The sequence below is a fragment of the Caenorhabditis briggsae genome (assembly GCF_000004555.2).
Source record: "Caenorhabditis briggsae complete genome, chrII, whole genome shotgun sequence".
NCBI lineage: Eukaryota > Metazoa > Nematoda > Chromadorea > Rhabditida > Rhabditidae > Caenorhabditis > Caenorhabditis briggsae.
The window spans coordinates 4,064,782-4,077,521 of NC_013486.2; the positions used below are offsets into that span (position 1 = coordinate 4,064,782).

General features: G+C 34.2%; 3 protein-coding genes across 3 annotated transcripts in view; 1 reads left to right on the plus strand and 2 right to left on the minus strand.

The window, feature by feature from the left end:
* The window catches only part of CBG00520, a gene marked incomplete at both ends in the record, with an annotated part of 3,418 nt that extends 1,108 nt beyond the window's left edge, over nt 1–2,310 (minus strand). The window contains 2 exons of the mRNA XM_002630073.1: nt 607–1,573; nt 2,188–2,310. Of these exons, the coding sequence (XP_002630119.1) occupies nt 607–1,573; nt 2,188–2,310 (1,090 nt within the window). The remainder of the gene's footprint in view (nt 1–606; nt 1,574–2,187) is intronic.
* Nucleotides 2,311–9,541: 7,231 nt separating this feature from the next.
* Nucleotides 9,542–11,367, plus strand: Cbr-vab-9 (the record flags this gene model as incomplete). Its single annotated transcript, XM_045241952.1, has 3 exons — nt 9,542–9,707; nt 10,262–10,411; nt 11,171–11,367. 3 exons carry the CDS (start codon nt 9,542–9,544, stop codon nt 11,365–11,367), a joined length of 513 nt encoding a protein of 170 aa, XP_045091646.1.
* A 499-nt stretch (nt 11,368–11,866) lies between these two features.
* CBG25511 lies at nt 11,867–12,496 on the minus strand (the record flags this gene model as incomplete). Its single annotated transcript, XM_045241953.1, has 2 exons — nt 11,867–12,061; nt 12,365–12,496. 2 exons carry the CDS (start codon nt 12,494–12,496, stop codon nt 11,867–11,869), a joined length of 327 nt encoding a protein of 108 aa, XP_045097954.1.
* Between the last annotated feature and the right edge of the window lie 244 nt (nt 12,497–12,740).

Sequence of the window (12,740 nt, forward strand, 5' to 3'; positions counted from 1 at the left end):
CGATTCTGAGATTCTAAGATTCTGAGATTCTGAGATTCTGAGATTCTGATATTCTGAGATTCTGAGATTCTGGGATTCTGAGATTCTGAGATTCTGAGATTCTGCGATTCTGAGATTCTGAGATTCTGAAGTTCTGAGGTTCTGAGATTTTGAGATTCTGAGATTCTGAGATTCTGCGATTCTGAGATTCTGAGATTCTGAAGTTCTGAGGTTCTGAGATTCTGAGATTCTGAGATTCTAAGATTCTGAGATTCTGAGATTCTGAGATTCTGAGATTCTGAGCCTCTGAGATTCTGAGATTCTAAGATTCTGAGCCTCTGAGATTCTGAGATTCTGAGATTCTGAGATTCTGAGATTCTGCGATTCTGAGATTCTGAGATTCTGAAGTTCTGAGGTTCTGAGATTCTGAGATTCTGAGATTCTAAGATTCTGAGATTCTGAGATTCTGAGATTCTGAGATTCTGAGCCTCTGAGATTCTGAGATTCTAAGATTCTGAGCCTCTGAGATTCTGAGATTCTGAGATTCTGAGATTCTGAGATTCTGAGATTCTGAGATTCTGAGATTCTGAGATTCTGAGATTCTGAGATTCTGAGATTCTGAGATACTGAGATTCTGAGATTCTGAGATTCTGAGATTCTGAGATTCTGAGATTCTGAGATTCTGAGATTCTGAGATTCTGAGATTCTGAGATTCTGAGATTCTGAGATTCTGAGATTCTGAGATTCTGAGATTCTGAGATTCTGAGATTCTGAGATTCTGAGATTCTGAGATTCTGAGATTCTGAGATTCTGAGATTCTGAGATTCTGAGATTCTGAGATTCTGAGATTCTGAGATTCTGAGATTCTGAGATTCTGAGATTCTGAGATTCTGAGATTCTGAGATTCTGAGATTCTGAGATTCTGAGGTTCTGAGATTCTGAGATTCTGAGATTCTGAGCCTCTGAGATTCTGAGATTCTGAGATTCTGAGATTCTGAGATTCTAAGATTCTGAGATTCTGAGATTCTGAGATTCTGAGATTCTGAGATTCTGAGATTCTGAGATTCTGAGATTCTGAAATTCTGAAATTCTGAGATTCTGAGATTCTGAGATTCTGAGCCTCTGAGATTCTGAGATTCTGAGATTCTGAGATTCTGAGATTCTGAGATTCTGAGATTCTGAGATTCTGAGATTCTGAGATTCTGAGATTCTGAGATTCTGAGATTCTGAGATTCTGAGATTCTGAGATTCTGAGATTCTGAGATTCTGAGATTCTGAGATTCTGAGATTCTGAGATTCTGAGATTCTGAGATTCTGAGATTCTGAGATTCTGAGATTCTGAGATTCTGAGATTCTGAGATTCTGAGATTCTGAGATTCTGAGATTCTGAGATTCTGAGATTCTGAGATTCTGAGAATCTGAGATTCTGAGATTCTGAGATTCTGAGATTCTGAGATTCTGAGATTCTGAGATTCTGAGATTCTGAGATTCTGAGATTCTGAGATTCTGAGATTCTGAGCCTCTGAGATTCTGAGATTCTGAATTTCAAAGTTTCAGAATCTCTTAATTCCTGAGTTTCTAAATTTCTGAATTCCTGAATTTCAAAATATCAGAATTTCAAAGTTTAAGAATCTAAAAAATTTGTTTATTTTGTTTTTCTGACGTTCTCGGGTTTTGAGATTCTGGAATTTTCAAATTCTAACTTCTAAGCATAAGAAAATTTAGATACCGTAAAACATTTCATCATCAGGAGGATCCCTCAAATAGAAGGTCCCTAAAAATAGGAGGTCTGAACCTTATAATTAAAGCTTTACAGTACTTGAAATCTTAAAAATTCAACGTTTTGAATGTTCCAGGATCCCACAATTCCCTAAAAGTACATTTCCAATCTAATCCTCCGTGTCTCTTCTTCAGATTCTATTCGTTTATTAGCTGTGGTTACATAATTTGAAAACCAAAACGAGAATACATTCAACAAACAATTCTTCGGTGAGAAAATTCCCCGCTTTTCCTTCTTCTTCTCCTTCTCCGATTCTTGTTCATATTTCGAATCGGAGAAGAAGAAATGAGTGCTCGAACAATAAATAAACAAAACGAACCTCTCCCTTGCCTGTCATTCCTTCAGACAGAAAGCGCCAAACAAGGCAAGAAGCCTAAAGAGTGTGTGATTGGAAGAGACGCAGAGGCGAAAGTTCTTCTTCTTCTTACTCCATCTCTCTTTCTCCTAAAATCGAAGAATATATAGTGAGGGAATTGTTGAGTGACCTGCTTTGCCCCCTCTCTTTTCCTTTTCCGATCGTTCTTTTCTTCGATTTTATCGAGAAAAGTCATTTCTTCTCATTTTCTTGTATGCCTTGTTTTGAGTTTTGATTTATTGATTTTTTTTGGTAAATACTTTTTTTTTTGGTTTCTTTCAATAACTTCGAAACTCAACCTAAGTTTAAATTGATCCTAAAATTTTTCATTATAAAAAATTTTTTGGCGTGTGTGGGCTCTTCTATTACAGGTTTTACAGTATATTCTATAGTTTCAAAATTCGAGAAAGTTCCGAAAGTTCCGAAAACCAAAATTATAATATACAGTCGTTTGCACAACTTTTCCTAGATTTTGATGATTTTAGTTCAGAATTTGGAGATTTCGAAAATTTTTTACAAAATTTTGGTTTTCTATTTCTCCAGGAATTTCGAAAAAATGTCCTCTTGCGAACGTTTTTGTTTCGACCTCTCCGTATTCATACAATGATCTAATGTACTCACACTTTAGGCTCAATTAATTTGGTTCTTTTCAAATATATCAAAAAGTGATCAACTGATAAAATGTAGGTGATAATATGACAAACATTTCATCAGGTAACAGATTTTTGATACCTTCCATAGGAGCCGAGATAATTGAGCTCAAAGTTGACATTACCTGGCTAGGAGGACGCTCTACACTGCCATCTGTGGTCCACTACGAGCTCAATTATCTCGATTTCTGGGAGGGATACAAAAAATTTGGATACTGCAAAAATGTTCCTCATATTATGATAAACATTTCGTCAGTCGGTAGATTTTTAATATCTCTTAAAGGAACCGAGATAATTGAGCTTAAAGTTAACAGTACTCGGTAAAGAGGTCATGCCCTCGTCGCGGCATGTGGTCTATTTTAAACTCAATTATCTCGATTTCTGTGAGCGATATCAAAAATCTGAAAATACAAAAATTTTTGTGTTATTTTTATCAGTTGACAGACTTTCAATATCTTTTGTAAGAAACGAGATAATTGAGCTCAAAGTGCCGTTCTATTAGAGGGTATTCTCCCATTTCGATATCAATATGGTGATGAATAATCGTTGTTCCGAAGTTCTCTTCCCCCTGCTGTGATAATACCTGTCTCCCTGTCACCCCTCCTCCCCACGCAAATTTTACCATTTATGATTCATTTTTTCTCTGCGTCTCACCACTCTCTGTACACCCTTTCTCGTCTCTCTCGTCTTCTCATTGGTATGCATCATTTCACACTATTTTGCCATCATTTCAAATGCAAATATTGAAAAGGTGTATTGAAGAGATTGAATAGGTTAGGATGGGTTAGTATTCAAATTACCACTAATTTAGATCTTTGATTAATTAGAACGTTTAGAAGTATTGGGATTTTGGATATCTGTTATTTTCTGTAGATTCTGAGGTTTCTGGGCTTCAGAGTTGTTGGAAAGAGCTTTAGAATGTTCCAATATTTGGAAATTCTAAAATTTTGGAAACTTAAATTTTCTCGACATGGATTTTTTGGATTTTGGCATTTGTGAAATTTTGAATAATTGGAAAATTGAAGTTTTGGAGTTGTTGGGATTATTAGAAATTCTAGACTTTTTCAGAACTTTGAAATTTTCTCTAAATTTGTAATTTCAAATTTTCTGGGCATCTGAATTTTCTAATTCTCGAACTTTAGAATTTTTCAATTTCTAGATATTTTAAATTATCTTTTAGGAGCTTTGGAAATTTTGTAATTTTTTAGAAGTTGCGGGATTTTTTGTTTTTTGAATTTTCGAATTTTTAAAAAATATCGGAAAATTATAAATAAAAAACACTAAAATTTCAGGATGTATTTGAAATTTGAAATTTTTTAATTTTCCCGTCTTTTGGAAATTTCGGAGTTTCCTGAACTTTCGGAATTTAGGAATTTTCAAAATTTCTTGATTTTTTGAAGTTTCGGAATTTTGGAAATTTGGAAATTTTTTTTATTCTCCTGAATTCCGGATTTTTAAAATGTTTAACATTTTCAGGAGTCTCCAGCGTTTTCAAGGGTTTGAGAATTTCTTAAAAAAATGATCGTATTTTGTGGATTTTGTTATTCTGAAAACTTAAAACGTTTCGAGTTTTCAAAACCGTCTGAATTCCAAAAACCCCGCCTATTTCCCACCCAAAAAACAATAATGAAATCCCAAAAAGCAGGCGTCACAAATCCTCGCCATTCCTCAAATTTATCGCTTTTTCCCACCCTTCAATTTGAATTGCGCATTTACGGATTTCGGTATTTTCGAAAATGCAATGCAACCTTTCTGAAGAGACGCAAATGTATGAGAGTACAATGTGTCACCTATTGTCCTCTCTCTCTCTCTCTCTCTCTCTCTCTCTCTCTCTCTCTCTCTCAGTATGTGTCTACTTCTACTTTATGACACATCACTCTTCCAAATATTCCCAAGTTCAAAATGTTTTATACAGTGAGAGGTTTTTTTTTGGTTGATTCAACCATCATACAACGCTTTGAACAATTAGCTCAAATTATTTAGATTTTCTTGAAAATTTCAGAATATTTCAAGCGAAAATTGAACTTCATTTTTGTAGTTTACAATATTTTTGTAAGATGATTTTGAAAAGAGTTATAGCCTTTTTAAAATTATGTCATCTAAATTTCTAGCTTTATTCGCTGCTAGACTTCATATCTCCTCTAGATGAAATTCTGGAAAAAAGTGATCAACTACAAAAATGAAGTTCAATTTCTGTTTAGTATTGTCTCAAATTTTCAGACAAATCTAACAATTTTAAGTTACATTTTTTTTACTCTTGAAATTCAATTCAATTCAAAATAGGTTAAACTCCCATTAAATGATTTACGAACCGCTCTCTGAAACGCTCATAAATCATCCAATTGACACCCCAATTCTTTTATAATAGCTTCTCTTCTTTCCTCTGACCCACACACATTTTATCACACTATTAGTATAGAATGGGATCTTTTTTCGTTTTTCCCTCTGTTCAAAAATTTTCGATGATTCTTCCACTAAAAATATCCTCCTCTTCTTCTTTTTCTTCTTTTTTTCCAATTTTACACTAATCCCCTGGTCCCTCGGGTCCTCCCACGAACACTTTTTGTCCTCTTTCTCGTGATTTGTCCTATTTTCAATTTTGAACTTTTGAAATTCTAAAGACCCAATATTTTTCAGATCTCCTCTCGACCAGAAGCTCTTTTCACATCTTCTTGTATGGTAAAACCAACCTAACGAGGTTGTTGCACCTGTGGCACAGGCGGTAGCCATGCTGTCCACCACGCCACTGGGAGGCGGTAGCCAGTCGGTTCGACCCCCGCCTGGGAACATTTGGTTTTTTCCTAGTGTTTTCTTTCCTTCAAAGGAAAACTACCGTCGTTTGTAGAAGCGGCATTTTGTTTGATGATTGTTCGCGGTTCCAAGCCTCCTCCTCCTTTCAAAATTTGAAGAGCACACACTTTTTCATGTGTATGTGCACACACAAGCAATGTGCAATCTAAAGGAATGCCTTCGAAAAAGGAGTGTTTTTTCACACTCTCTCCGTCTCTCTATTTCTAGTTGTCTCTAATTTTTTTTCTTCATCAACCTGTTCTCCCAGCCAGCTGTTCGTCGTTTTGAACATCTTACATTTTTATGTAACAAAATACATTTGTTTTGAACGAGGCGGAGGAGGCACTCAAAAAATATTTTATTTTTCGGAGGAGATCGAAAATCTTTAGGTTGTTTTTTTGGTGGTTATCTGGGAGTTTAGAGTCGCAAATTCTGAAATTTTGAAATTTCACAGTTCCGGAAAATGAGATCCTCAAATGGGAAGAATCTGAAACTTTGGAGTGAAAAATCTGGAATTTCGATTTTCCAAGACCAATGTTAAAACATGATTTTTCGCGAATATCTCGAAGAATTTTATTCAACGATTCTGAAGTTCCCCATTCTTCTCCTCCTCTTCTTCTACTTCTAATTATCATTCTTTTGTTGACTTCTGCTCTTTTCTATTCTTTTCATTTTGTGGTTTCTTCTCTCTCAATATCCCATCTGTTCTTCTTCTTCGAACAACTCTTTTCTCTTCTCACCGCATCTTGTAATAATAACTCATCAACTGACTTTTGACTTTGCTTCATTTTCCAAAAAAACTATTTTTTTGAATTCCCGCCGTTACCGTAGACACTCCGATCCCTCAACTTTCAACTTTGACCCAAATTATCTTGTTTTCTGTAAAAGATATCCAAAAGTGGTCAACTGATAAAATATTTTTGATAATGTGATAAACATTTTATCAGTTGATCACTTTTCTTATATCTCTCACAAAAATGAGATATGTGAGCTCAAAGTTCATGTACCGTAAACACTACAGAATGGCCTCTAACTTTCAACTTCAAGCCTGTTTATATCTCTTCCTGTGAGAGATATCAAAACGCTGTCAATTGGCAAAATATATGTTTTTGATAACATTGTAAAAATTTTGCCAGTTAATCACTTTTTGGTATCTCTTATAAAAAATGAGATGAATATGCTCAAAGTTGAAAGTTAAGAGGTTCATTCTATTGAGGTGCTTGCCGTCTCAATCAAGCAGTATTCAGAAAATCTCAATTTGTATTTCCTAGGACGTATTTCCTAGGAGAAACTTCTTTGGTTCGATTTGCTATTCAAAAACATTTATTAACTGGGCGACAGAATGTATCGAAGTTAAGAACTATGTAACTTTTTGATTTTAACTGTAAACCCGTAATACAGAAGGATTTTCTCAACTTTAACCTAGTTTATCTCGTTTCCTGTGAAAGATTTCAAAAAGTGGTCAACTGATAAAATGCTTATCATAATGTCAGAACTATTTTGTCAGTTGAGCACTTTTTGATATCTCTTACAGGGACCAAGATGATTTTGATCAAAGTTTTGGGGCTCTCTTATAGCGGGGCTTACCGAAAAAAAACTCACTTTTTGATTTTACAGCATTTTTTGCAAGTTTTGTTTTAGATTTTAGAAAATTCATGGGGGGTTTTAAGCTTTTTAAAAACCCCCTTTAACAAGAAAAAAAATTCGCGTTTTTAAAAAAAAAGAAATTTAAAATTAATTTTCAATTTTCCATGTAATTTCCCTCTTCATGGCCTAACTTGATTTTCTAGACCTCCAACTTTTCAAAATTTAGTCCACCAGCTGGCTATACAACCACTGAACAACACAAAACTGGTGTGGTGGAATGCGCGCACTACTGAAATGCAATACCTCCTTCATTCTTCTTCCTCTTCTTCTTCTTCTTTTCTTCCTCCAACTATTTCTTGTTTTTCGGAGTTTTTCAAGTATTCTTGGTGCTTCGTTTCCTTATTTTTCGCTCTATTTTCGGCTCTGCTTTTTGAAAAAAGTTTCTGGAAAAATAGTTCGAAATTTCTATTTTTCTCGGATTTCCGGAACTCAAAAAAAAAAGAAAATAGTTTTATCTAAAAATCTCGAAAAATACAAAAATAACTCCTTCTATTTATGTGAGAAAAAATATACTTTCTCTTTCTTCTTCATCTTTTTTCTCCCAAATAAATTGAATAAATTTGTTTGTGAGAGCTTCTTCTTGTTGCTCACTTTTTTGTGCTCTTTTTTGGCTGATTGTGAGTTCTTCTATTTCTTTTTCTTTTTTTCTCGAACATTCTAGACAACTTTTTGGCAATTCGTTTTCAAATTTTCGAGAAAAAGGATCGAAATCTTTGAAAATCCCAAAATCTTTAATTTCTGAAATTTGTGGATTTGAGATTCTGAAATTCTGAATTTTTCGTAAATTTTGAAACTCTGAAAATTTGAGATTTTGAGATATTGGAATTCTGGGATAATAAGATTCTGGGGTTCTGAGATTCTGAGATTCTAAAATTCAGAAACTCGGGGGATTTCTGGGAATTCTAAATTCCTGAGATTCTAAAATTTTCGAAGGCAATTTCTGAAATTCTATAGTTTTCGAAATTCAGATGTTCAGAATCCCAGAATCTCAGAATCTCAGAACCTCCGTATCTCAGATTCTCAGAATCCTCTTTTACCTCTTTTACTTTTCCTCCTCCAATAATCATCTGAATGAATAAACAAATTTCTAAGATTCTAAGATTATGAAATTCTGAAACTTCAAGACTCTGAAATTCTCAAATTCGTAAATTCTGAAGTTTTAAGATTCTGGAAATTCTGAGATCCTGAAAACCTGAGTTTTTGAAATGTCGAGATTCTGAAAATAAGAGATTCCGAAATTCTAAGATTCTAAGTTCTGAGATTCTGTAAGTTCTGAAAAACAAGATTTTTCAACAAAAAAAAACCAAAAGTTCCAGAAACAAATCTAATCATTTTTTTTCTCCAATCATTAAAAAAGTTTGTATAAGTGTTTGGTAGGGAAAAAGGGAAGAAGAAACTAGTTAGACGCGATTATATCCGAGCTTCTTCTTCTTCTTTCCCTCCTCTTCTTCTGCATTTCTCTGCGTCTCTCTCCGTTGAACACTCTCTCGCTTTTCGTTCCCACTGAGCCTCTTTTGCCACACTTTGCTCTTCCATTTTTACAACAACTATTACTCAACAACTACTAACTTTTTAAAATTCTTGTTTAGTACTTTTATATCTTTGAACTTTTTGAAAATTTTTCACAACTTTCGAGGTGTTTTATTTTCAAACTATGTCAGGATTTCAAAATTAAAACTTCTCAATCTCAAACCTTATTTCTTTCCCATTTTTTGAAAGTATTTTTTCCAGTTTTTCAGATACTTATTTTTGTAAAATCCCGTTTTTTTGTCGGTTGTCTCTAAATTGTCAATTTTAAAAAAAAAAATATTATTTTAGATTTCAAATTTTTTCAGAATTCCGGATATCGAGAGAACGTCGTCGAGAGACAGAATGGTAGCTGTACAACGAACTACCATTGAGGCCGTCTCGGCGGTGAGGCCTCTTAAAGTGAGTTTTCAAGAATTAAAAAAGTTTAATCTGAAAATGTCTTTCTAAATCTGAAATCAGAAAAACTCGAAAAATTAAAAAAAACTTATTTTTTAAAGTTTCAGAAATCTAATTTTTTGTTAAATTGAAAAATCTGAAAACGTCTTCAAAGATTCTGAAGCTTCAAAATTTCAGTTTCCAGAAATGCGTTAAAAATTATAAATGTTCAGAATTTAAAATTTCCAAAAATTCAAGAATCTTAATTCAAAGTTTTAAAAAATTGACTCGAAAGTTCTTATTTTAATTCGAGTTGAAAATTTCAGAATTTCTGAAACTTTGAAGTTTTTTAAAATTGGAAAAAAATTGAGTTTCCTTTTTTGAAAACCCGAAAAAAAATTCCAGATAATCTCCTTGATATCCCTAGTCATCGCGATGGGTTTCCTGATTCTGGCCCTCTGCTCAACCTCTTGGCTCAAAACAGGATCATTTCGAACGGGACTCTTCAAAGAATGCACATCATCAAACGAACCAACACACGCTGCTCCATTCCCTGGTGCCCCCGCACCAGGTCATTGCCATGGTCCATCTAGAAATCAAGGTGAGGAAACATAAGAATTTTAAAGCTGGCATAGAGCGCCCCGCCCCAGCTATTAACTTTGAACTTATATATCTCGTTTCCTGTATAAGATAGCAAAAATTGGTCAACTGAAAAAATGTTTATCACATTATCAAAAATATTTTATCAGTTGACCACTTTTGGATATCTTTTACAGAAAACAAGATAATTTGGGTCAAAGTTGAAAGTTGAGGGATCGGAGTGTCTACGGTAACGGCGGGAATTAAAAAAAAAGGTTTTTTTGGAAAATGAAGCAAAGTCAAAAGTCAGTTGATGAGTTATTATTACAAGATGCGGTGAGAAGAGAGGACTTCAACTTGAGCTCAATTATCTCGGTTCCTGTACGAGATATCTGAAAGCTATTAACTGATAAAATGTTTCCTATTATAACATCACCTATATTTTATTTGTTGGCACATTTTTGATATCTCTCACAGAAATTGAGATAATTGGGATCAGAAGAAATGCTATAAATAAAGTGCTTTACGAATCAGAGATTCAGAGAATTATGGCTAATTGAATCCTAATATTTTCAGGATTCCTGATCGCCGCCGCTGTTCTTCTTTTTGTTGCTCTGGCCTGCACACTTTTCGCCTCAATTTTCAATATCGTCGGACTCAGTAAATCGGATGTCCGTGGAAAATATCGGTGGTACAAGTTGGCAACTGTTTTGTCCGGTTTCGCAGGTAAGCAACACTTTTAGACTTTCGAAATATCAGATTATGAGATTCTAAAATTCTATGATTTTTAAAGTTCAAAATTATGTAATTCTGAAATTCTGAAATCCTGGAGTTCTGAAATTCTAAGATTCTAAGATTCTAAGATTCTAAGATTATAAGATTATAAGATTCTAAGATTCTAAGATTCTAAGATTCTAAGATTCTAAGATTCTAAGATTCTAAGATTCTAAGATTCTAAGATTCTAAGATTCTAAGATTCTAAGATTCTAAGATTCTAAGATTCTAAGATTCTAAGATTCTAAGATTCTAAGATTCTAAGATTCTAAGATTCTAAGATTCTAAGATTCTAAGATTCTAAGATTCTAAAATTTTAGGCCTCTACGGTTTCAGGGTTCTAAAAATTCTAATCCTAAACCAAAGCTTAGATTTTTAAAACTTTAGAATTCTAAAATATTTGAATGAATTAAGATTTGTTTGAATTTTAGAGATTCTGAAAGTTTTAAAATTTTACAAATTCACTGTTTTCAAAATTTTGAAGTTTTTCCGACGATTTTCCAAAGACTGTTTTAGGGTTTTTGTGATATCTGAAATGATCTTCAAAATCTACACTCACAGATTCTTGGAATTTCGAAATCTCCGAATTTGAGAATTTCAGATTTGAAAAATTCCAAAATATTTTAACATCGAATTCTCAAAACTCTAAAAATCAAAAAACACTGAAATTTGCAGCTCTCTGTGAACTGGCGGCACTGATCGAGTTCCCAGCAGCCTTCTACGTTAACATGAATGAATACGGTAGCCGTCGAAATTGGGAAGTCGATTGGTCTTATGGAATCGCTTGGGGAGCAGCTTTTTTCACTCTCGGATCCGTGGTGATGTTGGTTTGTGATAAGGACCACGAGCAAGTTTATTATAAAGAGAAGACAACTTTCAATCCACCACCAGAGCTTTTGGAGCGATAATTTCTTTTTAATTTTTTGAAATTTTACTCTTTAGACCACTTTAACCACAACCTTCCTAAACCCTTAAAAATCTAATTTCCCAAAAATTAAAAAAAAATTCTTCCCTCCCCAGACTTTCAAAATTTAAGTCACCACACCTCAATCACCTCCAAAACGTGTATGATTGTTTTTTTTTCAGAATTTTTTATCCTCCGAAACTTTTTCTGTACATAATTTCTATATTTGTTACACAATACCGTGCATTTTCTATCGGTGATTTTTTGTCCTGTTTCTTTTTTTCCATAATAAAATGTTCTATAAAAATTAGTTTTGGAAATTCTGGTTCAGAGACAAAACACTACAGAAACACCAAGGACGGTTCCCAAACAACATGTTTTTGAGATGATGGCCCAATTCGTAGATAACAAAAAAAAACAACAAATACAATATTTTTCAATCAATCTTCATCTTTATTCAATTATCTCCTTGATCAAAGAAAGTGTCAATGTTCTTTGGTGCATTATAACAATCCACTATTACATTGATGATCCTTTTGACAGTCGGCAGTGGTTTCGCACTTACGGAATGGCATTTGCTGACAGAATCCCATGAGGCATTTAGCCTGTGAACAATCAGCATTTATTTTACACGGGCCTTTGAAATTCGTCCATGCGTTGGAGAGGCAAGCCATCATAGCCAGAGCAAGGAAGACGACCTGAAAATGGTTTAGACTTTTACAAGAAAAATGTTCAGTTCTAAATAATGGTCTAGATCCTTTTAAAAAGCATCTATTCGTTGTAGCTTTTAGAATCTCAAAGAATCTTCTAACACTTTCAAGCAAACTTAAGAGGGTGAACTTCATTTCTCAGGAGAGAGAACAGGTGGTTTGCTGTCGGAGAGCAGGAGGATTAGTCTACTAGGGACTGATGTCTAAATTGTTTTTCAACTGATCTATACCTAAAACTTGAGAATTTAGAGACCTGAATTTTTTTTGAAAATAGATCGTCGACGTAAATACCGTAAAACCTCTAATAGAACGACACCCGGATCGTCCACTGCTCAGCCNGTTGGACTCGTTGGATGAGTTCTGTTTTCTGACCCTTGGGATGTTGCTCAAGATGGCGTTGATTCTGGTAAGAAAACGTTTCATGTTGAGCTTTAGAACTTTTTATAAGCTCAGATCATGTCTATCCAAAAACGATCTGGATGCCAAACGAAAGTGTTCAAAGAGGATCATTAATGCACGGGCATGGAGATCCACTCTCTCCTTATTATCCTTCGAAGATAGAACTCTTTAAAGGAAAAACTATAAAGGAGGCTTATGACGATGGAACGCTCCCTTCCATCCCAGTACTTCCCGTATCGTATACTACTGCGCTACAATTGATGAAGAG